This window comes from Dermacentor silvarum, chromosome 11 (assembly GCF_013339745.2).
Source record: "Dermacentor silvarum isolate Dsil-2018 chromosome 11, BIME_Dsil_1.4, whole genome shotgun sequence".
Lineage (NCBI taxonomy): Eukaryota > Metazoa > Arthropoda > Arachnida > Ixodida > Ixodidae > Dermacentor > Dermacentor silvarum.
Window position 1 is genome coordinate 119,907,211 of NC_051164.1, and position 27,895 is coordinate 119,935,105.

At 45.7% G+C, this 27,895-nt stretch overlaps 2 protein-coding genes across 6 annotated transcripts; one reads left to right on the forward strand and one right to left on the reverse strand.

Annotated features, from left to right (window-relative positions):
- On the forward strand, positions 1 to 13,876 carry LOC119433764 (uncharacterized oxidoreductase ZK1290.5). 5 transcript variants are annotated; one of them, XM_037701012.2, is made up of 5 exons: positions 1 to 49; positions 118 to 205; positions 291 to 814; positions 873 to 1,043; positions 13,450 to 13,688. In XM_037701012.2, the coding sequence occupies exons 2-5, from the start codon at positions 124 to 126 to the stop codon at positions 13,609 to 13,611; spliced, it is 939 nt and encodes a 312-aa protein (XP_037556940.1). In that variant the 5' UTR covers positions 1 to 49; positions 118 to 123; the 3' UTR covers positions 13,612 to 13,688. The 5 variants fall into 5 exon arrangements, with proteins under 5 accessions (XP_037556940.1, XP_049515210.1, XP_049515209.1 ...); XM_049659253.1 differs by lacking the exon at positions 1 to 49 and adding an exon at positions 5,011 to 5,116 and having other exon boundaries at positions 56 to 205; XM_049659252.1 differs by lacking the exon at positions 1 to 49 and adding an exon at positions 5,011 to 5,081 and having other exon boundaries at positions 56 to 205.
- Positions 13,689 to 23,154, reverse strand: LOC119433766 (protein SMIM7 homolog). The gene is made up of 5 exons (XM_037701014.2): positions 22,945 to 23,154; positions 22,796 to 22,837; positions 13,982 to 14,031; positions 13,835 to 13,925; positions 13,689 to 13,768 (listed from the first exon to the last, which is right to left on the reverse strand). The coding sequence occupies exons 1-5, from the start codon at positions 22,968 to 22,970 to the stop codon at positions 13,753 to 13,755; spliced, it is 225 nt and encodes a 74-aa protein (XP_037556942.1). The 5' UTR covers positions 22,971 to 23,154; the 3' UTR covers positions 13,689 to 13,752.
- Positions 23,155 to 27,895: the final 4,741 nt, after the last annotated feature.

The following is a 27,895-nucleotide window of genomic DNA, read 5'->3' on the forward strand; positions in this document are numbered from 1 at the left end:
GGCAACCCTGCATGCCGGTGCCTAGTAAGCATTTCAGTGGTGGTTCGGAGTAAGTATGTTCCAGGCACTATAGTTATTCGGTTCTTTATTCTATGGTTTATTATTCTATGGTTTCAGTTACCAATGAGTTCGCCTCTGGAGTGCATTTCTATGCACGAGCGAGTTTTTCTTCGCAATGGCATCCGCATGCCCATCCTTGGCTTGGGTGAGTACAGACTTCAAACGTAGTATGTCGTCGGAAGTTTAGTACCTGCTACACCCGTCAGAACCTTGCCCATGCATCTCCGCAGGTACCTCGCACAGTGGCGGGTACTGCCACTCAACGGTGGTATATGCTTTGCGCGACTGTGGATACCGGCTTGTGGACACGGCCAAGCGCTACGGCTGCGAACAGTATCTGGGTGAGGCCATCGCGGAAAGCGGCGTGCCCCGCGAGGAGCTTTTTCTCGCCACGAAACTGTGGCCACGCGACTACCAGGATGCTGGGGGCGACGGGCCACGGAATGCCTTCCGGGGATCGTTGGAGCGGCTCGCGGTCGACTACCTGGACCTGTACTTGATGCATTGGCCCGAGTGCCCAACTGAGTGCGCGGACCGACAACGCACGCTGGACGAGACGTGGCGCCAGCTGGAGCTGCTTTATGATGAGGGTCTGTGCCGTGCCGTGGGCGTCAGCAACTACGAGCGAGACGACCTCGAGCGCCTTCTAGACGTGTGCAGCCTGGTGCCGCACGTGAACCAGCTCGAGTTCCATCCACACCATGCGCCTGAGGAGCTGCTGCGCTTCTGCGCGAGCCAGGGCATCCTCTTCCAGGCAGGCAGCGGGCGTTCGGCCGTCAGCGGTTTACGCTGAGGCACTACTGCTACTGCAGGGCTACTCACCGCTGGCCAAGGGCCGCCTGCTGGCCGACCCCATAGTGTGCCGTGTGGCGCAGCGCCACCGACGCTCATCCGCCCAGGTGCTGGTGCGATGGTCCCTGCAGAAAGGCGTCGTGGCCATCCCCAAGTCAACGCAGCGGGACCGGGTGCGCGAAAATGCTCAGGTACGCTTTTGTCTAACCACTGTGCTTTTCCCAGTCAGTAAAACACTAGGTTATTAAAAGTTTTAACTTTTGTGTGCTAATGGTACATTGCATCAACAAAGGTCAGAAAACAGAACCTCGTGGAACTACTAAAACGTACTGTCAGCAATACTCGCGATAGTATTCAACGTCGCGCGACCGGAGGTGCAGCAACGAAGCCTTGGGGTGACCCAACTTCTCGCGCTTTTGCAAAGCTGGGCGAACCCACCACAGCCGCTTCGGAGGTGTCCGCTCCTTCCGTTTATTCATTGTCCATTTCTAGGAAACAAGTAGGTAGAAGTATAAAAAACAATTTCTTCGCCCACTTCTGCGGCAGAAGAAAGTTGGGCAGATTCCTCGTTGGCGCTCCGCAATTCTCCTCGCACGGGCGCGGTATGTTGTAAAAGTCGCAGGGCGCTTTTTTCGTTGCGCGGTGGTTTTCTCGTCGCGACAATAGATCGGGAGCATAGGTCTCACGTAGGACGCGCAGGCTTCGGCGAGCCCCAACACAAGGGCCAGCCCGGGTTTTAGCTTTGGTGTACTGGAGGCGCCGCCAGTAATACGAAATGATGAAATGTTATTACAACCTGTAAGCAAAAGCTATTAAAGAAATATAATCACGCCTAGGCACCAACCTTTGACTCAGCGCTACCGTGCCCGTACGAGGAGAATTACGGAACGGCTACGAGGAATTTACCGAAGGTCGCAGATGACACGCAAAGTTGCGCGAAATGAACACTTTTGATGACGGGTGAGACAATGAATGAACATACCGCTCGAAATGGTGCGATAATGAGCGCCACCACGCCGACAAACGTACGCAGACTAGATGGATGTGGGCGAAAGCGGCAGTGGTGGCAGCGGCGATAGCAAAACAAATGTGAACAACTTGGACATGCGCGGAAAAGATTTTCCGGCCGCTTTGGCCTTTCCGCCCGCTTGCCGCTTCCCGAGTGTGAACGTAGCCGAACTCCGGAAATCATGGTACTTAATGGACAATCGGACTCATTTACATTGACAAACTGCAATTGGTTAGTAAGAAAATTTTCGATGAAAGCACCATTGTGTGGGTCCAGGTTAAGTTGGTGAAGCTTGAAACAGAGTAGGTGATATCGGCCTAGTGGGGAACTGGCATCACCGGATTTAAAGGGACACTAAAGGGAAAAAGTGATTTCTTCTGTTTCAATAGATAACTCTTCCACGATACCGAAAACACCACTCTTACCGCGAGAAGCCGCTTGGTAAGCCAGAAAGAAATGAAACACACAGAGGCGAGTTGGCGACGCCACCTTGATGTTCCCGCACTAGCTCACCGTGACGTCACGTCAAGGATATTGACAGTGTCTTCTAGGTCCTAGTTAATCCTTTAGCAGAAAAGATTGACTACATTGTGTTCTAAAGGAGCTCAAGACTAAATGTGGCAAGTTTCGCAAGCTTTTACTGAGCCAACGTGGCCCAAATACGAAAAATTACTTTGGAAGTCGTGACGTCACACTTAAGTGCTGACGTTGGGGTGTGCCTAAGGACCAAAACATACCAGAGCAAATATTTGGAACTAGATGAGGCATGTCTATGCTGCAGCGAAGATCTGGAGGCCACTCAGCACATCCTTAATGGAATGTGAAGGGATTCACCCAGTGAGAACCGTAAGTAACGTACACCTTCCAGAAGCGCTTGGGTTTAAAGTGGATGGAAGCATCAACCTGTCAGCAGTTGAGATAAGCAAGAGACGTTTAGAGTATTGTTGAAAAAAAGCAGTGAAGAAATTGATACGACCGGATTTGTTACCGGCATAGGTAGCGATAAAAGGTAGGTTGAGAGGTTTTGAGGAAGAGAAAAAAAGATTAAGGATATATATACAAAAATGAAAAGCATGTATATAGCATATCTGATTAACTCAAGCAGGCTAGGTGACTATTTTGTCACCGCCCCCATTTCAAAGGTGAAACTAAGAAATTATCATCTAAACGCCACTTGACGAGTTTCTCAGCGTTCGCACGCATCGGTGTGCCATGCATTTCGGAGGCCTCATGCAGGCTTCGCAGCGGTGGCTCTAGATGGCACCGAATTTTCCTAGGGAAGTGCGAAAGAGGAGTTTTGCTGAAGTACACGCCTAATACATAATTCGTTTCGATGGTGGCAATACATTGTGTTGCTATATTGATTCAGTGCTAGTGCACTACCATCGACAGTCATTGTGAGATGGGTTGCACTGCTTTTGTTCAGTTTCAGTATGAAAAACATCAATTTTTGCTAGCGCTTTGTGAAGCACCCACTTGGATTTCAAGCGTAAAATTTTCCACAGGTGTTAGTGTATGTCTAAATGCTATGAAACGGGGTTTTTACGTGGTCTGGAATTTCGTTGCAGTTGCAGCATCGACATGAAAATTTGCTATTCGTCTTTCTCAGTAGGCAAGTTCTCCAAGTGTGCCCAAAATGAATAATCGCAGCACCTTTTGTATGACCCGTCCAAAACGCGTCAAGTGAAACACGGCTTTCGACCTGAAAAACTCTCATCACGGAAAGCGAAGGTGGCAGAGTGTGGTGGTTGAAGGGCATACAATGACCGTGTCACTGAAAGCTGTCAGGCTTGCCCTTCCATTTGTTCGCTTCTCTTGTAAATGCAGAGGAGACACCTCTTGTCTGGGCAAGTGCTGAATGGAATCAGCTTTAGGCACCAATAATTACATTAAATTACACCCTTCAAAGCATTCTGTCTTAGTGCCCTCCATGGAATATGGAACTTAAGAAAAACAGCCTTCCTGAAAATTACGAAAAATTTAATAAGCCGTTGTTTGCCTACATCTTTGCATCTCAGCTACTTACCGATGTTAGCGAATACTAATATCTAGGCATTACATTAACCAATAACCTCAGCTGGATGCGATTTTGCTTTCCAGAAAATTTGCCTTCTCAGAAACAAATGAAAACATGCTCCTGCTGAAACGCATCTAATTGCTTATACGTCCCTCATCCGTCCTAAACTGGAATATGCAGCTATGATATGGGATCTTTATATAAAACTAACATTGATGCCCCATAAATGATTCAGTGTAAAGCAGTAAGGTTTATCTTCTCAGAATATCGCTTAACTGACTCCCCAAGCAAACTAATGATTGAACATAATATTCAGACGTTACCATTAAGAAAGAAAATTCACAGACATAAGTTTCTTTTTTTGCTTAATAAAGGCAAATTGTCTCTTTCTCCCCAGCCATACATACATCCACTTACGGCCCGCGGAACAAGGCATTGTCACTGTTACTAATCTTACAGTGCCAGAACTAACCTATTCTTTCTTTCCTCGCACAATAACAAGAGTGGAATAGTCTGCCCATTGAACAATAGACCAGCATTGACTCGATCGAACATATATCTAATTGAATTGGCTGAGTTTTTCATGTTTAATTAACCTGTTGAATCAGCTGCTTAATCAACCTCTTATTGTTGCTGTTGTTTTTCTAGTCCATTAATGACATCTAGTTTTGCACTACTCAAGCTGTGTTAACATAAAATGATCTCATTGTATTGTGTTGCAATATTTTTGTGTTGTACTTCAATTCTGCATGTATTGCTTTATTGTGTATGTACTTTGTCATGGCATAAATGACACCTCTTGTGGTCAATCCCTTAACGTGATATATAGATATGATGTGAGCATGACCCAACAGGAATGACATGACATAAATATCATCACATGAATTACATGCAGGTCATGATATCAATGACACAACATGCATGAACATGTCATGTCATGCACGCACGTCTTGCCACACATAACTCCATACATATGCAGAAAAATGACCACGTACACCATCACCTCGCGTCATTTATGACAATCTCGTCATGACATGCATGTCAATAATTTGATGCATGTCACGTTTTTTCATTCATGTGATGAATATCATCATATATAACTTGTTACAAAATGGAACTGTTTTGCTTGCAGCTCACCTGGACTCAACACCAAATTTCTACTTGGAAGTGTTCACTTCGACCGAGAGGTCGATCCGAGTATAAGTGAGACGATTCACTAATGAGTTTGTTGACCTTAGGTACCAGCACGAAATTTTTACATAACTTTTTTGCTTTAAAGGGACACACAACTGCTCAGAACATGAATCGAGATAATTTTGCTGATAGAAATTTCGCCTATCGTATTGCCTAAAACGAGGCCTGGTTTTATCATTAAACGTGTATTTATATTTTGAATTTCTCACTAAAAGTCGCGAAAAATGACATTTGGCGCCCCATGTGGCAAAAACATGAAGACGCATAAGAGGCCTATCACGTAACCTTCTACTAGTGTAATGTGGTTCCTGGTCTTGTTATTAGCATTGAAATGCAGTACACTTTTTTGCAATCTGCAGATAAGCCTTCGTTTGTCACGAGTTGAAAAGTGGCGCTGCCTTCGCTGTCATTCTCGATGAGTTGGCTTGGCTCGTCTGTCGACAGAATAAAGACGCTGGGGGCCAGGCAGCCATGCACTTAGGAAAAAGCGTGATAGAAATATAGAAAGGTCTGTACAATGCAAACTTATTGTACTAGCTTTTTTTTTACATGCAAGAGTGGTTGAAAAGGTCAAAATATAGGTAGGTGGTTATCCATAGTTGCACTCACTTTTGTAAAAGTAGGAAGATGGGCGGATTTCACAATTTGCGAGGCGGCGTATCGGCATCGCTTTCACTTCTTGCGCTGCTGGAGGAAGGACTCTTACCTTTTTAGAGCTTGCTCAGATCGAAACATTCTGCTTGCAAAATACCCACAAGCTATTGGAAGTAACCGCTGCACTAACGAGGGTCAGCTTTTCATTGCGCCATAAAACACTGGGTACTTAAAAAATCGGTTTGTCAGTCGCTTTAACTGAACGCCTGAGCAATTGAAACCACGGAAGAGCTGGGTGAATTCAAGTTCAGATCACGATATTGACATTTTGGCAAAAAGTGTGAGCTGCCTTGGATTTGGCATATGTGCTGTGGTAATAGAAAACGGTAACCCACTGACAGATGAAGTCGCAAGAGGGTGAAGGATTCTTGTACTTTGTGTGCTTTGCCATAGACTTTTCAATGTCATTTTTCTTTGGGTTCCTAAGCCCTACTTGGTCGCCGCTCTCAGAACTTCAGCAAGAACTCGATAATATTAGCGAGTACATGAATTTCATGAATAGTGAGCTAGACACTGTGAAAGCAGAAAACATATGCCTGGCCACTAAGAACAAAAACCTTGCTTAGTGCACTGATCGACTGTCACTTTGTGTCTCAACTTGAGCAATACTCACGCTTGAATAATGTTGAGATCGGGGGTATCGCTGTGTGTCAGGTTGAGAAGTGCACAAAAATTATCGAACTCCTGAGTGAGAAAGTTGGTTGTCCTGTGTCTGTAACTGAGTTTGACACTGTTCATAGAGGCCCTACTCCGGTAGCAAATCAAAAGAACATTATTGTTAGACTTTGTTTAAAGCAAAAGCGAGCTGCTTTTGTTTCTAAGGCTCGTAAGGCTCGCCTTACAACCTTTTCTCACAGGTTATCTGGTTCTGGTGAAAATACCATTTTTATTAATGAACCCCTAACACCTCAGAACAAAAAGCTGCTTTCCAAGGCGCACTCTCTAAAGAATCGGAAAGAATGGATGTTCATCTGGACAGACAACTGTGTCATAAAGGCTAGGAAAACACTGACAAGCTAAGACTTTTGAAATCAGTGTTGCGAAATATGAATCCGTTTGGATTGATCTTGAGCCTGTCAGCATTATTTATAACAAGAAATTGGAATTTGCCTCCATTGTTCCCAGTCTTATGACGCCGCTGATTTTTGTAACGCTTGTGCTGATGTACTTGATAGATTAACCTTCAATAACAAGAATATCTTTATAATGGGCAATTATTTATTCATTTATTACAAAAACCCACATTCGCTCCAAGAGCAATACAGCGGGGGCGGGGATAAGACATATTTATACATTTGTGAATGCAAACACAAAACACAGTGTCACACAAGCAAAACAAGGCTTTACAAGCAGGTAAACAAAGGCAATAGATCGCTAGAATCTAGGTATGATACCCGTATAAAACAGAACAAGTACAGAAGTACAGTACAGAAAACAAAACAAGTACAAGATCAGGTAAAAGCAGCGCTATAGAGCTTGAACACACTTATAAAACTCAGAATTAGATGCGATGCTTACAACGTTTTCAGGAAGCCTGTTCCACTCAGATGCCCTTCGTCGACAAAATGAATACTTCAGCAAATTGCCTCTGGAAGTTGTCTCCCGAACTTTAAAAAACATGGTCGCGGCGATTCGAAATGTAATGTGGTGCCAGCATGTAGTTCGTTTTATCTATGCCAGAGCGCCCATGGAAAATATTATGAAAGAACTTCAGCCTAAGATACTGTCTATGATCGCTCAAAGTCTGCAGTTGCAATCTGGTCTTCATAGCGGTGACACTACTTGTGCGGCGATAGTCACCGACTATGTACCTGGCTGCTCGATTTTGTAAACGGCGGCCGGGAGAGGTGGCGCCGGTTGGGCAGCGTCAGCTGGCATGGTCGAATGCAACGTGCGGGATCGGAGTTCCAGTGTTCCGGCAATGTGCGTACCGAGCACGATCCACCAAATGTAAAGAAGTTTATTGGGCGAGTCCAACAAACAAGCGGTAGCTAGGAACAGTATGCAGGGAGAACAAGATGGTGGTGTTCGAACGCCGATCTCGTGCCTTCTCCTCGTGATGATGATCGCTCAGCCCTACATAATCTCAAATTTCACTCATATAAGCACTACATAATCTCAAATTTCAATGAACCTGTAGCGCCCTCCTTTGGATGCCGCGTTGAACCCGGATAGCGCGCACCCACACGAGAAGAAAATAAAGACAGCGCCTGGCCGTGGCACGTGAAGCCACGGCTAGCGGTTCTATTTTGGCGTTGATTCGGGTCAGCCGTATCTTTCCTTCGCTTCCGAGGCATAAGCCTACAAGTGGTGACCCAGACATGAGACATGATTTGAACACGCAACCTTCTGATATGGGGCGCGATCTTGTACGCGTTCCAAAATGGAACGGAGGCGTTCCGTTCCATCGAGCCGCACACGATTGGTCAATTTGAACGTCGCGGTTGAAATTGGCCAATCGTGTGCGGCTCGATGGAACGGAACGCCTTCGTTCCATTTTGGAACGCGTACAAGATCGCACCCCTGGAGTCAGAAGGTTACGTGTTCAAATCACGTCCGGGTCACCACTTGTAGGCTTATGCCTCAGGAGGAGCGAAGGAAAGACATGGCTGACCCAAATCGATGGTGATGTGCCTGCTTGGACGCGCACGTGTCTGCCCTGCCAGACGACAAATGTCTCCTGTCATACCAAGACGCCTCCGCAAGCCTTCCTTTCACCCGGTCGTCGTTTCGAACCATGTTCACCTCGACATTGAGGGCCCTCTACCAGTGTCTCACAGTTACCGTTATATACTCACCATGGTTGACCATTTCCCACACTGGCCGGAGGCTGTTCCCATTCATGACATCACCGCTGAGACGGTTTCCCGCGCTTTCATTTATGCATGGGTATCGCGCTTTCGTTGTCCTGGCACCGTAAAAACAGACCGTGAACGCCAATTTGAGTCCTCTCTGTTTGCTTGCCTTAATCTCATTCTCGGCGCCAGGCATTGCCGTACAACTGTATATCACCCCTGTGCGAATGCGAATGGCATGGTGGAACGCCTTCACCGACAACTGAAGACCGCCCTGACTACCCGCCTCAATTGTTGCCACCTGGGTTGACATATTGCCCCTTGTGCTCCTAGGTTTACGGGTCGTCCTCCAGGCAGACCTTCAGTGCTCAGCAGCAGAGCTAGTGTATGGCAGTTCTCTGCATTTCCCCGGAGACTTCTTTACATCAATGCAGCTACCAGCCCAGCCACAGCAATTCCTACAACGCCTCCTGGACTGTGTTAAAGATCTCCGACCCACTCCACCCCGTCCATCCCACCGCAATACAATCTTCGTACACCCCGACCTGGCCACTTCAAAGCACATTTTTGTGTGCTGAGACGCTGTCCGACCATCGCTCACCCCGGCCTATGAAGGACCATTCCGCGTCCTCCGCCGCACCCCGAAAACTGTCACCCTCCTACAGAACTGCCGGGAAGAGACGGTCAGCTTGGACCGCCTCAAGCCGGCTTACGTGGAGACCGCGACGGAAAGCCTCGCATCACCGCCCGACCTCGCGCTAGAGTGCCACAGTCGGCCCTCCGTCCGGTTTCGACTTCCAGTCTAGGCGGGAGGCCCTGAGCGCCCACCTTTGGGCGGCGCGTAGAACCCGGATAGCGCGCGCCTGCATGAGAAGAAAATAAAGACGGTGCCTGGTTGTGGCACTTGAAGCCACGGCTCGTGGTTCTATTCTAGCGTCGATTCGGGTCAGCCGTGTCTTTCCTTTGCTCCTGAGGCATAAGCCTACAAACCTATCTATTGTGGTGCACTCGATTGCGATATCAGCGATCGCCTAGCAGTGTTTTTTAACCTGACTAAATCTGTAGCTCATGTCCCTCTGCCTCACCTTCGTACATCCTTTCATAGTAATGAATTTGTCCGTATTATTTCGAACACTGACTGGTCACATTTTCTTAATTTCGCAGATCCTGAGGCTGCTCTGTCTGAATTTTATTCTGTCATTACTGATGCGATACACAGCTGTACAAGAAGTATATCTTACAATAAGTGATTTGGTGCTCCCCAAGCCCCTTGGATTACTCAATCTCGTCTTTCTTCTTTACGGAAGAAAGATAACTTATGCAAAAAAATTAAGACAGCCCATTAACGGCAAACTAAAATCACGCTATGAAAATATTCGGCTGTATGATCCTCTCTTCTCAAAGCAGCTAAGCGGCACTATTAGTCAGCAGCTTCACGATTGTGGAAATGACTGAATGACATAATGGAACTTATGCTGGAACGATTTTCATTGACTTTGCAAGCGCTTTTGACTCTATTGACCACAACCTACTTCTTACAAAACTTGAAAGTTATGGTGTCACTGGACCAGCCTCAAACGTCTTAGAGTTTTCTGAACAATAGGAGACAGCGCATTTATATAAATGGTGTAAACTCGAATCCAATTACTGTAAAATGTGGTGTTCCTCAAGGCTCTATTCTGGGCCTGGTTCTCTTCTGAACTTTCATTAATAACCTCCCACAATGTCTTCACAGCGCATATTATATGGGGATGATACCGCTATTTTTTTCCCACACCAACCTTGACCATCTTATGTCTGACCTTCAAACAACTCTCTTTATAGGAAACTAAAAATTAACTTAAAAGAAAACATAGTTTATGCTTCTTGCGTATCCTAAAAAAAAATATCCTCGTTCCCTATATATTCAATCTCAAGAAATCAAAACTAACAGTAGCACTGACTTTTTAGGTAGTGTTATTAACTCCAAGCTAAATTACGTGACCATGTTAGGAACACAAATACAAGCTATTCACATTTCTTTTGTACCTCTTCAATTACACTCTCCCCCATTCTTTATTAACAATGGCGTACTAGCTTTATCCCAATCTTATTACTATAATTATGGTCTATTATTTTTCAAAGTTTTCATTGCTATCTCAACCTCGATATAACTCCATCTCGCATATTGGTTAATGCAAACTGCACTAGTCTTTCTGTTAAGGGCAATCTACTTTTGCCTAAGGTACACACTAACTGTGGAAACCAAACTATTTTTTTTTCTGCTATATCACTATGCCTACCGACTTAGAACAATGCAACTCCATTTCCATCTTTGAATCTCAATTAAAGGGCCACTTATTGACCCTTTTCGCGGCGATCCCGTGGGCGCTGCCATGTTTGATTACGTGGTGACGCGTCCATGGCTTGCCTCCGTTGCCTCCTTATTTATAATGGAAGTGTATGACGCCGGCACGGCTTAGAAAACCTCTATTTTCGGAGATATCGTAGACGGTGACTAGGTGGACGACACGAAGCTTTGATCACAGCTTCAGAGAACATGCAAAAGCGCTTTCGGAGCTGATTAAGCTATGTCCAAACGTCGCAAGCAGCGTATATGGTGCTTGTTCTAAAAGCGGGGCTAAATATGTATTCCAAGCTTTCCGATTATGAATTCAGCCAGGATTAGTGTGTTTTGCTCTTTGTTCTTTATTCGGCAAATATTTTGAAGCAGTGGCTTGTCAGTTTCTGACTAAGTGAAGTTCCTCGGTGCGGCCACTATCTAATTATTTTCTGCCTAATCCCTCGCGGGTGTGCTCAGTTCCGATAGATTTGTTCTTGCTGCGCACAAGGCTTGAAACGTAGCTGTTTTGTACATTGGGTACCTCGTAGAAAATATATATTACAGCTAGTAACTCGCTCTCTCTTGTGGACCGTCACGAAGCATTCAGCTTCGACCATTTGTGCGTCATTGGTGTAGTCCGTCATTTATTGCGCGTATACAGTACGCATATATTCAAGTGTGCGCCAATTCACTTATTCTTGATACGTCGGCGATAGAGTGGGCGTAAGTTTTCCTGCCATTTGGGACAGATGTGTATAGATAGCGTGCGGGAAACTTACTATGACAGGAAGCGGCGCTACTCCCTTTGTTATTGTTCAACAAGTGGTACTCACTCTTGCCGATGTTCTGGGGATGAAGCCCTTTCTTTGAAGGTTAGAGATACAAGGCTGGCGGATGAGCAAGTTTCTGTATCCTCGAGGAAATCGCGAAGTGCCGGTAACACGTTCGGACAGTTGCAGTAGCAGTCCGCGAACTTGGTCAGACAGATTCATTCTATTCCTTAACATGCCAGTCACTATTTTTGCAGCCAACTACTGCACCCTTCTTCAATCCACATGATTCAATCTAGCATGATTGGAGCACAGTGTGTTAGCGAAAACTCAGTTGCATTTCCGACAGCTGATCGCACAGAAGCAAGGTAGAAGCGGTAATGGTTCCGTATTCATGCGCGGTCGCTGAGGGGAGCTATGGCGCACCGCCGTGAGCACCATCTCGTTTCTCCAAAACAAAGTGCTCCCCGAAAAGGGTCAATAAGGAATAAAAAAAAAATGTGGTTGATCCCTTTTATATAGGAATCGGTATAGAACACGAAAGTGTAACGTGTCTTCACAGAAGTAGTGTAATGTTTATTGCACATTGATATATAATGTCTATTGGTGTTTTGTGGCTAAAGCGCCCTTAGGCGTTGATGCACCCACGCTGACGCCTGGTGGCACGTCTCCTCCATCACGACTACCAACGTCGATGACCATGAGCAACCGTCGTGCATATGGAAGCTGCACTACGCTGCACACGCTAGCACAACGCGAAAGACGAAGCAAGTAACTGACACACTAATACAACGCGCAAGACAAAGCACGTAACTGAATCGTCACCGAGTCAAATCAGCGCGTACAGCGCGTCGTAATTGCAGCCTCCGCGATCAACTTCAGAAACATTTTCAGAGCTAATTGCGGAGGCCATGCTCCGCTGTGCTGAGTACGGTGAACGCCACCTAGGTGGCGTTGGTAGTGCTTCTTGATGCCAGCGTCCCTTCGAATGCTGGCATCGAGGCGTTGTAGTGCTGAGACCACCGAAGCGTTCACTGTCGGTGCGCGTTAGTGTCATAATGCAGTACTTCTCTTTTCTGCTCGTAGGTGGCGGCACCGCCCCGAGCAAGAGCGCGGGTACACGGAGGAGTGTTAGATATATAAGGCGCGTCTGTGTAGCTCTCTGCAAATGCGTTTGTGGCGCAATGGGTTAAACGCTCGGCGATCTATCGTCGCGGACCGCGAGGTCGTGGGTTCGATTCCCAAATTTTGCATGTTTGTGAAACTTTTCTGGTTTCTTTCTTTGTATTATGTTCGTGTACATTGTAAGAACGTCACATCCGTGACGGAAATACGTCAGTGAAGTCTTGGTGGACCCCGGCATAAAACACTTTCGTGTTAAAAGTGGCTAATTAACTGCATTTTGTCTATGAATGTCTGCAGCTACTTGAAATTTGTCATCGTAGTGACATGCTATACCATGGTATTCATCTTATTTTGTGTCGGTTTTCTTCTGTATTTTCTGTAACTTGTCTTTCTTCTGCTCAATTTTTTCACCTATGTATTGTTAGGTTCGCTCTATTACTTACCATTCATCGTAAGGGGTGCCGCCTGCAGTTTTTACTTTGGGACCCCTTCCTGTATACAACTGCTTCTGCACGAATTTACTTGTCAATAAAATTGGATTGTTTGAACTAAATTTTGTGCACTGCCGAGAAAAAACGTTTCTGCCTGTTCCTAGCCTTATTTTTCCATGCATCTGGTCGCACTCCTTTGTGTTTGTCTAGTCTTTTACGTCTGTAGTGCTGTTCTTGCTTTGAGACTAGAGCAGCTCGTGAATGCAACACATCATGCAGGTCTTTGACTTTGAGCTGAGCCCAGACGACATGGCTGCCTTGGGGACACTTAATTGTGGGCACCGTTACATTGAGCGAGCAGGTGTGCAGTCCAAGATTGATTCACTCCTTCCGGATGGCTACAAGCTGACTGGACGACTCAGCCTGAGAAACTACAGCTGAGCTATTGCGATGTGCTGCCATGCATGTCGGTTGTGCTCACCAAAATAAATATTGTGCTTTGTGTGTCACATGTAAAATCTACTCTCCAAGGACCTTTATTCATCAAGACATCCCACTTTGCTGTTGTAGGGCTTGGTTTCATCAAGAACTGAAGAACCTGAAAAAAGCAAGTGCACCTGTCATAAGTTGGCAAGGCTGCTGCCCTCTTCGACGGCTCACTCACATCAGCATAAGGAACATCACTAGAATGTTCCAGAGACCAATCAAAGCCCTGAAGTAGCGAATGGTGCCAAGGAGATCGCAGATCTTGCTACCTGGAAGGAGATGGTGATGCAACATGCTGCCAATACCTTGTGCAAATGAGTCATACCAGCTGTCGTCTCCATTTTCTCTATGAATCCTTCATCCCGAGCAGTTGGCCTGCAAATTGCAAAGAAAGCAAGTGCTTATACCTCAAACGCGAAAACTTTGACAATGGTAAAACCCTACAGAATGTGTAGCAAGTGTAAAAATGATCATAAATCATAGTAAGTTAATCTGCAGCATGCCATGCTCTGATATCTGCTTGCACATCTGAATTCAGTTTCGGACATAGCTTACAATACCTTCTTCCATGGTCTCATCTTTCTGTATGCATTGCTCTTTTTTTTTGCAGAGGTGCTGCTTACATTAGTCCATATAACAGCTCTGCACTGGCTCGAATAAGGATCTTGCAATGTTGCTTATACCAGAAATTTATAAACAGTTCAATAGTTTTCCAATGCACAGTCATGCAAATTTCCTAGTTAGTTGTCATAGTCACAATTTTAATGAATCTAAAGTGCAGCTTTTAGGTAGGCATTTGGCTGACCCAGAGCACCATGTGATATAGCTATATGTCAATACACATGCAGCTTGCGCAAAGCTTGATAAGTGAGAAGAATGCGAGTTTGGCCTAGTTGATGTTTACTGCATGACATGTTGAGGGACAGAGACAGCAAAAGAGAAGCCACGACATGGGTGGTAACTTACTACCGATTTATTCATGGAAACACGTAGGAATATATTGACAAATATGACATGCACAGAACGCAGCACCAAGTCCGCTCATTAGCCTAGCGGGGCAACCACTTATAAAAAAAAACCTATCTCCGATTCAAACAGCCTAATGGAGGTATCCCTAACACAGTCTTGGCCTGCCTTTCTTATATATGCCGCCATCAGTTTGTGTGCCGCCTGGTCCTGGCTTGTCCCCAGAATCTTTCTCTTCTTGAAATGTGGTTCACAGGGGCAGTCTTTGCAATGCGCAGGCAAATGTGCCAATTCGCAACTACCTGCCAGGCAACATTCATCAGCTTCTGTATCAAGCGAGGCCTGATCCCTTTGGAAGTGAGTGCACTGCTTGGGTGTGTTGTTCCGTCGTGGGGTCACAGTAAGCGTCTATGCAAAATTCTTCGTGCCGAGTTGTGGCGGCAAGTTAGACTGCTCGATGATTGGCTTCGCATTATACAGAATGGCATGCCGAAAAGCATCTGAAGTCTGCTAGAATTGTTACTCAATAGCTGACGGAGTACTACTGGAACCACATCGTTGGTCATTTTCTTTGAGCACTAAACGGTACGAAGACCAGCCAGAGACAAGCAAGTAAGCTGCTTGTGTTGGGCAACGCAAGCATCCCAGAAGACGTGACCGCCTTGCTTGCGAAAGGGCCGAAATACAGCGTCGAGCATCAGGTTCCTGCCCATGAACTGGCTGTTTTGAACAGACGAGTGGCTAAGAAGGCTCCGCAAGCAATCATGACAGGTGCCTGTTGATAGGTGTTGACTGTCTTAGCATGAGTATCTCTAGGCCGCCTCCCAATCGAATTGTATCTGCAATTCAGAGGACTTTGAAATTTTGTAAAGATAGCTGGTGATTTTAAAAGCAGACAAGGAGAGGGGATTTGTAGTGCTCCCGAACAGTATCTTTGGCATTAAGGTATGTCACCACCTTTGAAAAGGCACTTTCTAAGAAAAATATACATTTTCTCTTTATTAGATTTCCAGAATTCCAAAACATTCAAAAATGTTCTGCAGAAAGAATTATGTTCTTATCTTATTTAGTTCAAAAGTTATAGCCAACTTACTAACAGCTGGCGAACAGTTCTGAAACCGAAGCGAATGTGGTGTGGTAACAGAAACTGATAACTCAGCGAAAATCAACGGCGTATATTGAGATTTTTCTGTTATGTTTTAGATTGATACGTAAAATATTATTCAAAGACAATTTGTAAGGCTTCCTTTTTTTAAACATTGCCCAAATTTCCGTAAGGGGGATGCCTGACGCTACAAGCGTTAAAAGTGCGTCTCTGTTCACGTTGCGCGCGCTTTATGCTGCCGCTGTGAATGCTACCGGGATCGTCGTTTTTATAGCGATTATTTTTAGTAGCAACAGTAATAACATAGGCTGAACAATTTTATAGGAGGGCATGGCCAAGTTCAAGGCAAAAAGGAGATTGAAACAAAGGCTTCAATCAAAACTTTCGAAAAAATAGAAAACATTCGAACAAAGATTCAAACGAAAGTGAAGCCGGTTTATGCTAACCTTTGTACGGATTTAAAGAAGTGCCTGCACGGAAAATCCCAAAATGTAACGAGAGTTTCAACGGTATATTATGGCAACGGGTGCCAAAAACGTCCGCGTGAGCCTGCCCTTTATTATGTGGCCTGCCCATCCTCCTTTTTGGTTTATATGATGCTGTGTGCCACTTCAAAGATAGCAACAGAAGTACAACAGGTATTTTGAGGCAAGCAGGCATTTAACCTGGCCATCACACGCTCCGTAGCATGTTGCACCAGTGACTAGTACCGTGTAAAGAAGGCCCAGCGTCAATCAACGGGTGAGGCAAAATATCTCCGCAAGAAAATGTGGGCTACAACAAAAGCCAAAACAGAGCTCGTGGCAGCTAATAAGGGCCCTAGCTATGAACCTAGTGGATTTTAACTTATTATGGCATGATGATCTTGTTTGTGCAAGGATTGGAAAACTTTAATCTTGTTTTTCTCAAAACTTGATTTCTTGCACTTTCCTGTTGCGCAAACAGTTGTAACTTCAAAATCAATGAATAGTTTTCAACGAAACTTTGCACGCTCGTTCCTTTATTACTAGACTGTGCAATGAACTAGGATTAATGAAAACGAATGATAAGTTTTGATGTTCTGAAGTTTTATTCCAAGCAATGCAGACAAAAATGACACATTTTTTTCTTTTCTTTGGTATTTTTACTATATCTTGATTCCCAATCATCGGATGGCAAAGATCCTAGTTCGTTGCACAGTCTGGTTAGTTGGCTACCTCTGTGCCAAAAAGTTTACGATTCCTGCACTCCATTCGCTAGTTATGAATGTTCGCGTAACAGCCAAGTTTGGGCAATGTTTTGTCAATAACAAATGCCAGTATAATTTTTTTCACTCTTTCTTGCTTTTGAATGTCATTTAAAATGGTCCTTTATAAGGTCAATGTGAAATAAAAATTTAATGGCCAAAACTAAAACTTTTTTTGAAAAAGGTGGTGACATACCTTAAAGCCTGTGAGGCCTTCAACAAGAATTTTAAACCTATTAGAAATTCCGAAGCCAGAGTAAAGAAAGGGGTTGTAAGAATGTGCAAGTCCTTTAATCTGGATAGACTTGCTAGGGACATCAGTAGCACTTCAGGCACAGCGCTAAGTGTTTTCTTTACTGCGAAGACACATAAGCCCGGCATCTCGTTCAGGACAATTCTTAGTGAGCGTGGTACGTGGCAGGCTCAAATTAGCCACTTCATTTGAAAGAGTTTGAGGACACTTGTTGTAACCGATCCCTTTTTTTTACTAAACATTCCGACGATGTTGACTTCCTAAGGGACAACCAGGCCTTAGGCCCAGTTTTTTTCTGTAGATGTAGAAGACCTTTATTACCCAATTTCGCATAACGATCTATTTGTTCCGGTCAGGTTGTGCATTGAAGCAAATGGCATAATTCCCTTCCAGAACGCAGTTGGCATCTCGGTGGAAGATTTTGTTACGTTATTAGAAACTTATACCCCTGTCAAGCAGGCAAGTTAAGTGCACTTAAGGGGAGTGCACTTCGGGACCTTGAGTGACACTTTAGGCTACGCGGTTCCAAACGGAAAAACGGAGCGCACTCGTAAAAAAAAATGCCAACAGACTACAAGCGCGTTTTGTGAAGATGTAGATTAAAAAGAAAAGTACTTCTAAAGAGTGATTGTCTTACGTTGTACTATTAATTAAAACAAACTTAATCCATGTTTTTTCAACAAAAAACGAAAATATTTTCTATTATAAGAGCGTGGCAAGTCAATGCCAGCCAAGAAAAATGCCTAGCCAATCCAGAACGACATAGCGGCGTGCGACGAGGCGGCATTTGATCCTGCTCGAACACAATATGAACGTGTTTTAGGCTATTATTTGTGCGCAAGAGCTGTTCAACCACTAAAATAAACTTCTGTGTCCTTTTTTTATGCATTACATTTTGTACCATTGAAACCGCTGGCGATGAGGCTTTGCACTCGGCCACCAAAGTGTGTTTCGTGAACGCACTTCGACCGGAGTACACTCTGCAGGGAGTGACACTCCACTTGCGACGTTTAGATTTGGCAAAGTGCACTTAAACCGAGTGACACTCTCCGTAAGTGCGCTTATCTTGCCCGCTGACAGGGGTATTAAGCACTTTCATAAGTTTGACGATAGGCTCTTTCTGCAGAATCGTGGAATCTGCATCTGGTTGTGCATTGCACCGTTACTGTGCAACATTTTTTGAGCTAAAATTGACACGGTGGTTGATGAGGCGTTTGGGGCTCGTGCATTTTTAAACATATTGAAAGTTTTTACATACGTGGATGATTTTTTAAATTGTTTTTAATGAGCAAGGTACTAACTACTTGTGACAGCATTTTAACCATTTTTACACAACTTGGTAAAGGTCTTTCTCTTACTCACAAAATTCCACTTGAGAATTCCCTGTGTTTTTTAGACCTAAGCATTTCCTTTGCTAAAGGCAGTGTGTGCTGGCAGTATTTTCCTCGGTCACAGAAGAGCTTGGTGCCATATGACTCCTCCCAGTTAAAGGTTGTAAAACGGGGAGTTGCTATGCTCTGTTTAGAATCAGCACTCCGGAAATCATGCGTGCACAGGATGCAGCTTATTTTGACAATCATATTTCCCGACAATCATGTTCCCCGACTCGATGACATCAGTGGTGGAATCGCTCTTGCAGAAGGTAACAGGTTTCAGGAGTAAAGCAAGGGTAAGGACGACCACTATGACCGTAAGACCTGAAGTGGTAGCTTATGTTCATAAGGTTTCATATTAAAGGGAATCGAACAGTACGAATGGCTGGACTAAGGTGAGACAACAAAAAGTGTTTGAGGGAATATGTGTACAGGTGTCTTGCAAGGTGCAGTGCTCTTTTGCACCGATTCCCTTCAAAATGCACCAACCAGCTAAGCTGAGACACTGTTTCACATTACTGTCATTACTGTCAAATGTGGTTCACTGCCCCTGTGAACCACGTTTCAAGAAGGCAGATTCTGGAGAGAAGTCAGGACCAGATGACATGCAAACTGATGGAGGCATATCATATAAGAAAGGCCAAGACCCTTAGCGATACCTCCATTAGGCTGTTTGAATCAGAGGTAGTTTTTTTTTTTTTTTTTTATAAGTGGTTGCCCCGCTAGGCTGATGAGTGGACTTGTCTAATTTGTCAAATTATCAAATTTGTCTAAATATTCCTGAAGGAGTGTGCTGGTCTGGGCTGGTTGGTACATCATTGGTAAGGGAACAAACAGCACTAGGACGGGACGAAGTGAGTAGACAGACAAGGCGCTGAACTAACAACCACTGGTTTATTGCTGTCAAAGCAATATATACAAAGCACAGCTGTTCAGCGCAGAAGGCAAGAAAAACACGGTTTCTGCGCCGGGAAGGGAATAAAATCATCACATCACGCGTGTCGTCAAGGCAGGTTATCATGTTTTAACAAGTAGTTAATCATGCGCGTCATCATGGCAGGTTATCATGTTTTTAACAAGTAGTTTATCTCGCAGCTATGTAGAGAGACAGAGGGTACGCTGACGCAGGAGTTTCCATGCGATTGAATGTAAAACGCTTCCCAAATCTCGCGTGCTCTTTGATCTTTATACCTACCTATTATTGTGCAATCTTCAAAGAGAAGTTTGCAGCCGCATTCTTTGCAGTGCTGGGCTAAATGGCTCGGTACAGACCCTTTCATTGCGTACGCATGTTCCCTCAGCCGGTCATTCAAACATCGGCCTGTTTGGCCAATGTAGCAGCGTTTGCACTTGAGTGGGATTTTATACACAACAGCACATGCGCACTCAACATGAGCTTTTCTGTGTTGCTTCTCACAGGTTGCTTTTTTGGGGCCTTCCTTGTTTACCTTGCGGCATAGCGCCGACAACTTGTCCCTTGCGCTGAACAAAACGCGTGTGCCTATTTTTCCGGCGACCATAGATATTCCTACGTGTTTCCGTGAATAAATCAGTTGCAAGTTACCATCCGTGTCGTTGTTTCATGTTTCTCTTTCTCTGTCTTTGCTCTTGATCAGCGGTCAACATGTCGTGTACTGATAAGTGGCAAATCGATGAAACACTGGCACCTTTACTCATAGGTGCAAGTTACTACAGCTACTCGAGTTACAATACAGGTGAAATTGTGCTTACTGCTCTGGTAAGCTAAGCCTGATGTCTTAAACCTTGATGTAGGGCTTCATCTTATGCCTATAACAAAACAGTGTTCCAGGCAGAAAAAAGAAAGAAATAATAATAATAAAAAAACGAATTGAACGCTTGCCAGTGGTGTTCAAATAGTGAAATTTCCTGATTGAATATAGAATATTTTCTTACTTAAAAATCAGCATGAAGTATCAAGTTTGCACGGAGCCTGTCTGGTTAAAAAAAAAAAAAAAAAAATGCCGGCTAATATGCACTTATGCATGCATGCTTGTCATACAGTTCACAATTAGCTGTCCAGACAATGGATCAAATTTCAATGCTAAACATCTGGTTTCAATTATCTGGGGAACCATTGCAATGACAGTAATGTGAAACAGTGTCTCAGCTTAGCTGGTTGGTGCATGTTGAAGGGAATCAGTGCAAAAGAGCACTGCACCTTGCAAGATACTTGTACACATATTCCCTCACACTTTTTGTTGTCTCGCCTTAGTCCAGCCTTTCGTACTGTTCGATTCCCTTTAATATGAAACAAGGGAAAATCATGTTACTAAATGTACATTCAGTGTTCTGTTCACTGAAGGTGAGAGAGGATAAACTACAGCACCACGCATTGCTTTAAAGAGTGCTCCCTCTAGGGCTGCAGAAGATAGCGCCAACCTTTCCTTTCCCAAATGAACCACTTAGTAGATCATAACATGGTGAAACTGGCCAGATAAATCGTAACAAATTCATATTGCGCTGGCTAAAAGTGGCCCCCTTTAAGTGAATGACAGAAAATTATTGAGAAGTTGTCTGCTCCGTGTTTGCTCAGGAGATGATACACCTAGCTGTGAAACTGCAGCTCGTCTTGTTTCCTAAACTTTGGTGCATACCCACTATGGGGGATTGGCCAAGAAACAGACGGTTTCAATTATGTTTATGAGAAATTTAACAAAAACTTGATATTAATTCGAGGTGTAATCTTAATTTTGAGATAAAGCAATTTTGTCATAAAGAAGTGAAATAATAGGAATAATTCATAATACTAGAAATTCAGCGAGGTAATCTTTTTGTATCTCTGAGGAAATTGTAAACTGCAAGAAAATCATCCCTGTGACTGTGTCCCAGTGAAGTCGCCCCAAAGGAGAGAATGGTTGGTGAGGTTAATAATAGGCCAAGTTTTCGAAATGCAATTTCTAAGATTTGTCTTTCTCTTAAAAATCGGCGGCACGAAAGGAAAAAATGCTCAATGGATTCGGATTCATTGCAGAAAGAACATAAAGGGGACACAGCGAGACCAGACCTGTGTAAGTAAAAATTTAGAGTCAGTATACGGCATCTCAACTTTGTAATGGAAACTTCCAATTGCCTTGATGTACACCAATTATTATTCCATTAGAAGCAAAGATGGTGGAAATCATAAGACTATGTTAAAATAGATTTTGCGGAATTTTGAGATATAGAGCAGCTATCTCGCAGCAGAATCATTGTAACAGTCGTCGCATCCTTTGTTCTGGCTCCCTCGAGACTCCCAACAATTGTTTTTATCTCTTACATATTAGAAAGGTACGGATATTCGACAACTTGGAATAGTAAATTCTTGAATTTAATAGCAGGGACTATTCGATTTGTATTCTAGTATTGGCACAACCCTAATGCTCGCACATACTTTGGTTAAGCGGGTTGATTCCTCGTTGGCGCTACCAGTGATGTTATTTTGAAGCCAGCACGAGCGCAAGCGCTAGAAAGTCTGTCCGACGTACCACGCCCATGCGAGAATTGGGTAACCCCAACGAGGAATCTACTGGTCAAGCCTATAGTCCATAGGTGCATTTCTGTGTGCAATCAAAATTTTCATAAACCACACCTGCCTCCACAGTAAATTTTCACCGAAACTACGCCTCCAGAAATAGTGCGACCGAGGGAACGGAAGACGCCCCTAATGCTTTCGTTATGTGTAAAGTGCAGCTATATATAGCTAACACACTAGCAAACTTTTCGGAATTTTGGATTTGCCACAGATGTTATAGGGAACGAGAGCGAAAGACGTGCCAATGGGCTTTACAGTTTTATAAAAAGTAACTTTGCATTTCGTAGCACGAAATACAAACGTTTACGACTACGTCGTTTCCGAGTTTTATAAAACATTTCATACTGCGTAAGAAAGTTCTTAAGGCTGTCTTGTACAAACGTCGTTCAGTGTGCCGAACATAAAGCAACGTAGGGGCAGTTACATGCGCAGAATAGAATACTGCATACCACTACCAACCTACCAGTGTTCGGCATTCGTCATTACTTGATAACAGTACCGCTAATAAACAGTGAGCGAAAAGGAAGAACCGAACTGGAGCTAACATTTCGACATGGGGATTTTTCTTCTTCAGGCCAATAATTCCTCTGTTAATTACACTTCTCCAATAAATCGTGTAGTGTTAGCTGAGCTGTCTGGGAAAGCAGAGATAACGTTTGCCTTGGGAACACTGAGAAGCACTTACAGCTTAAAGTTTATTACGGCACCGGCGTTCAGCAGCAAGGTTCTGTAAAATAATAAAGAAAAAAAGAAGATGTAAAAGGAAGCAATCTTGCTATCTTAAAGAAACAACAGAAAAAGCTTGGCAATTTCATTACGGCAATCAGCGCTTACCCAAAGAGAATTATGTCTGACAGCATACCGCCACAGCGATCAATGTGCACTGAACCGGTTTCCTTACTGCCTACTGGTAATTTTCAGAATACCAACTGCTAACTTGCTACTAACTTGCACCAGCACCTACGCACAAAATAATCACCGCGTAGACGCCACCTCATGTAAGGAAGCTGTACATACATACAACAGACTACCACAGCGCAACGGAAGTAGAGTGAAAAGCGCCGGCTCCGGCGAGGACCTTTTTCTGAGAACTGCCGCACCACGCCGCTGCTGCTCCGGACCCTTTCATACAGGAGGTTACGCTGGAGGTGGTGGATAAGTACAAATATCTTGGAGTGTGGATAAACAGTGGGGCTGAGTACCTAACGGAACATGAAAAATATGTAACGGCTAAAAAGGTAGCAGAAATGCAGCTGTGATGAAAAATAGGGCACTGTGGAATTACAATAGGTACGAAGTGGTGAGAGGGATTTGGAAAGGGCTGATGGTCCCTACTTTGACTTTCGGCAATGCGGTCCTGTGCATAAGATAGAGGTTCGAGCAAGGTTGGAAGTTAAGCAGCGAGGGCAAGGGCGTAGCCAGGGGGGGGGGGGGGAGGCGTCCCCCCCCCCCCCCCACACACACACACACTTACCCACCTTTTGTTCTCGTCGCTTCGCGCTGACATAATTCATGAAACCGGTGCTACTATCACAATTTCATTCCTGGGCGCTTCCGTTTGGGTTGGTAATTTACAGCGAATCATGTCTGCATATGGAAAAAACTGCCACGGTGTTTGTCAAGGCTTTGACACTCTGTGAAGTTTTGGGCGAGAATGTGGCGGCCGCATTCTGAAGCAACAAATGCGCAACAAATGAAGCAACAATGCGGCAGCCGCATTTTAGATGATGGCGAAAACTCTCGAGGCCCGTTTACTTAGATTTAGGTGCACGTTAAAGACCCCAGGTGGTCGAAATCTCCGGTATACATTTCCGCCGCTTCCCTTCAGGTGCCGGTTAGGCCGCGCTCGCGCAGGATGTTCACACTTGGTCTCGAAGCTGTCGGAAGCGGCAAAATCTTGCAAAAATCCGCCCGCTTAGGCGGCAAAACAGGCATAAAAACAGGCTGCGAGCCAAATCGGTCTCGCTGCGCGAGAAACGTCTCTTGTTTGCGATTCCCCCCTACCGAAGGCTGGTAATTACGTACTCTTGTGTTGTTGAATCCCAAACCAGCAATTACGGAAGGCTGGTAGTTGCTGTTTTGTTGTGGAATCCCAAACCATCAATGTACACACGAAGGGGTTGATGACAGCAGTGAAATTCCACCGACTCGCCACAGAATGCACGAAACAGACAGCCGACAAGCATGAATTACTGCTGTGCGCAGTAGAGCGTAAGTAAACTCTTGTTGCAGGCGCTGACAGTTCTCGTCGGAGTTCACGCGTCCTGAGTTATTGATTATGTGTACTATGTACTGAACAAGACTGGAGTTCATTCCTGCATCACTAGTACACCAATCAGTCGAGATTCTGTGAGGTGCAAGGCCGCTTCCTGTTTGCACCGGCATAAGTGAAGCAGAAATGAGTTGCACGCACTACTTAAAATGCGTACACATGCCATATCTATGCTGTGCGGTGAAATATTCTGTACCTAGCTGTTGACGTAAACGCAAATGATGGCTGCACGCTCGCACACAACAGAAGACACAGCGGCCCATGCACTTGCCGCAGGAAATGCAACCCTCTCGTACAGTGGCGCACCGACGGGGGGGGGGGGGGGGGGGGGGGGGGGGTTGTAACCCCCCCCTGAGGCCGACGACCTAGGGCACGATCTTGTACGCGTTCCAAAATGGAATGGAGGCGTTCCGTTCCATCGAGCCACACACGATTGGCCAATTTCAACCGCGACGTTCAAATTGACCAATCGTGTGCGGCTCGATGGAACGGAACGCCTCCGTTCCATTTTGGAACGCGTACAAGATCGCGCCCCTAACCTCCCCTTTTGTTTAACCCCTGTTCTTTCCTTGCGCATTCGGGTACTGCAACTAAGATGTAAGACGCGCAATCGTCTGCACACTCGCAAAAAGCGCTTTCTTTGACAATTTCAAAGAAATACATGTATAGAGTCTGCTTAAACTACCGATATTTATTATCGATCACGTGACGTAGAGGAAAGCGGAAGCTTGCCCCCCCCCCCCCCCCCCCCTCCAGTCCGGCCGGTGAACCCCCTTCCCCCCGAAAAAAATTTCTGGCTACGCCCCTGAGCGAGGGGTAGGTAGACTAGCTCTGGGAGCGCACAGAAATACACCAAATCAGGGGGTACAGGGCATAGCCTCCTCGAGTTATCGAGGAGGCTATGTACAGGGTGACATGGGATGGTGACAAATAACCAAACGGAGGTTATCTGATTGGTGGCTAAAATCATCCATCCATCGTTCACTCTGACCAACGCCTCCTCTAGAAAGAGAGGAGGTTGCTCTGACACTCTCTCGAGTGAAGCCGAACGGGACGGTTGTGGCCGAGTGTGGCCGAGTGATACGGCTGCTGGATAAAAAAAGGCATAGAGTTTCACACTTATAGTGAGAAAATCTATGAAAAAAGGTGCGGCTTGCCGCGTCTTGCGCTCTGCTACTGTAGCTCTGCTATGGGAGCGAATGTGACAGCCGTAGTTGCATTGTCGGCCGCTTGGCTGTGCCGAACGGCGCTAGCTGTTCGGCACAGCCAACCAGAAAACTGTCAATCAAATATTTGGACTGCAGGAGGGGTGCAAACCAGGAAACAGCAGTTAAGAAAAAGGTTAAGGAAACAGAGAGGGGTCTGTGGAAAACAGGGATGCAGACGAAATCAGCACTGGGCACATACCGAACTTTCAAGCAAGAAATTGCCAAAGAAAATATCTACGATAATTCTAGGGGAAGCTCTTTGTTGTTTGAAGCCAGGACGGGAGTATTGCGGACTAAGATGTACCGAGTCAAGTACCAAGGTATAGACACGTTGTGCTGTGCGTGTGGAGAAGAAGAGGAAACGGCTGAACACCTCATACTTTTCTGTAAGGGGCTTAACCCTACAGTGCAAGGCAACGGGGCTGATTTTTTCAAAGCATTGGGGTTTAGGGACAGTGAAGGCAAAATAGACTTTAAGCGGGTAGAAATAACCAAACAGAGGTTATCTGATTGGTGGATAAAATTAAGGCAGGGGTGAAATTTCACCCACCACAAAGTACAAATTATCTTAATAGTCATGGCTAGGTGGCGTATGTCACCGCCCGATTTAAAGGGTTCAGCCTCATCCATCCATCCATCCATCCATGTTCTGTTCGGCACAGTTCACTCTCTCGAGTAAAGCCGAACAGGACGGTCGTGGCCGAGTGGAGCTCAGCGCAGCAGGAGCAGCATACCGATCAATAAGCTCAATTTTTGTTTATTTTTATTTGGTTGATAGAAGTGTTAGGGTACCCGAGCTATCTATATATATTGTTTTTCATGCTTTTTTAGTTTCTTGGTCAGTTTGGTAGGACCTTAGTAGGTAGCGAATAGTTCTATTTTTTGGAAGCGGGTTGTGGCGCACGTGTTGCATGGTGAAAGCAGTGTAAAGCGGCAGTTTTAAAACGCGTTAGGGAAGCTAGCGGAGGTAGCCGGATAGCGAGTTTGCCGTACGGCTTACCGTGGGGCTTTGTTCAGGTATCTTGGTGGGCTTTCTCGTTAGGTGGTCGGGTGGACAATGGTGCGGCAGGCTAGGAAGGACAGGGGTGATGACGAGCTGGTGCAGTGCGAGGAGTGCAAACGTTGGTGTTATTTGGACGAGACGCACTTTGCCAGTTTAGCCGACGCTGAGGAGGCTAGCTTGGCGTGCAGGTCGTGTGAAGGATTTAAGGGGGCTGTGCGGCGGATGGAAGGGGAATGGGCAGCCAGTGTGGAAGAGCTCAAAAGGGAGCTGAAGGAGGAGCGAGAGCGGCGAATTGAGCTCAAAATTCGGATCGGCGAGTTGCTTCACAGGGAGGGGGCCGAGGCCGTCCTGGTAAAGCGAATAGCTGGCGAGCTACAAGAAGAACGGGAAAAGCGGGCCGTGCTGGAAGAGCGTGTGGAGGCGCTAATGGTACAGGCGGCGCGTAATCGCGGGTCAGCTCAGGCGGACGGCGGGGACAGCGCGGAGACTCAGGCAGAGGCATGCCGTGAGAGCAGGGAGGGACGCCTAGGGGCCGTTGAACAGCAGGCGAGAGCCGGCGGCAACACGGCGGTTCCACAACTCTACAGCGAGGTAGTGCGGCAGGCTCCGGGTGGGAAGGGACGAACAGCAGGGAGCACATCGTCACGTGTCAGTGGCGCACGGCGGGTGGAGAACCAGCTAGCGCGAACTGGAGGACGACAATCGCAGGCGGGAGGCAAACGTGTAGAGCGAAGGGTCCTAGTCGTGGGGGACTCCAACGTAGCTAGGGTTGAGGAGGTGTCCTTACAACAGTGAAGGCAGACGGGCGGGTGAGGGTGGAGGCCTAGTCGGGGAAGTGCATGGTTGACGCAATGGCAAAAGCTCAGAAGGTGGTATGGGACAACATGGAGCACAAAAATCTGGTCGTTATCCATGCTGGTCGCAACGATGTGCTGAAGGGAAGGAGCCAGAACCTAAACGGACAGTTCGAGGTTGGGTTGCGTGAACTCAAAGAAACCTCTGCGAATGTGCATGTGACCATATGCACAATCCCACAGGTCCGGGGCCAGGCTAGCGGGATGGAACGGAGTGTGCTTGAGGCTAACCAGGTCATTAGGGGTCTGAGCAGACCACTTGGTTACGGCATAACGGAGGTAAACCGGGAAGTGTACGAGTCTGGCTCCCACCCTTTTGCACAGGATGGCATTCACTACAGTGGTGCCACGGGCTGGAGGGTAGGTAGTAGGATAGGGCGCCAAGCTACGGCTTTTTTGGGGGGGACCCAGAGCCCTAAGACCACCAGTGTAGATGAAGACGGACCCA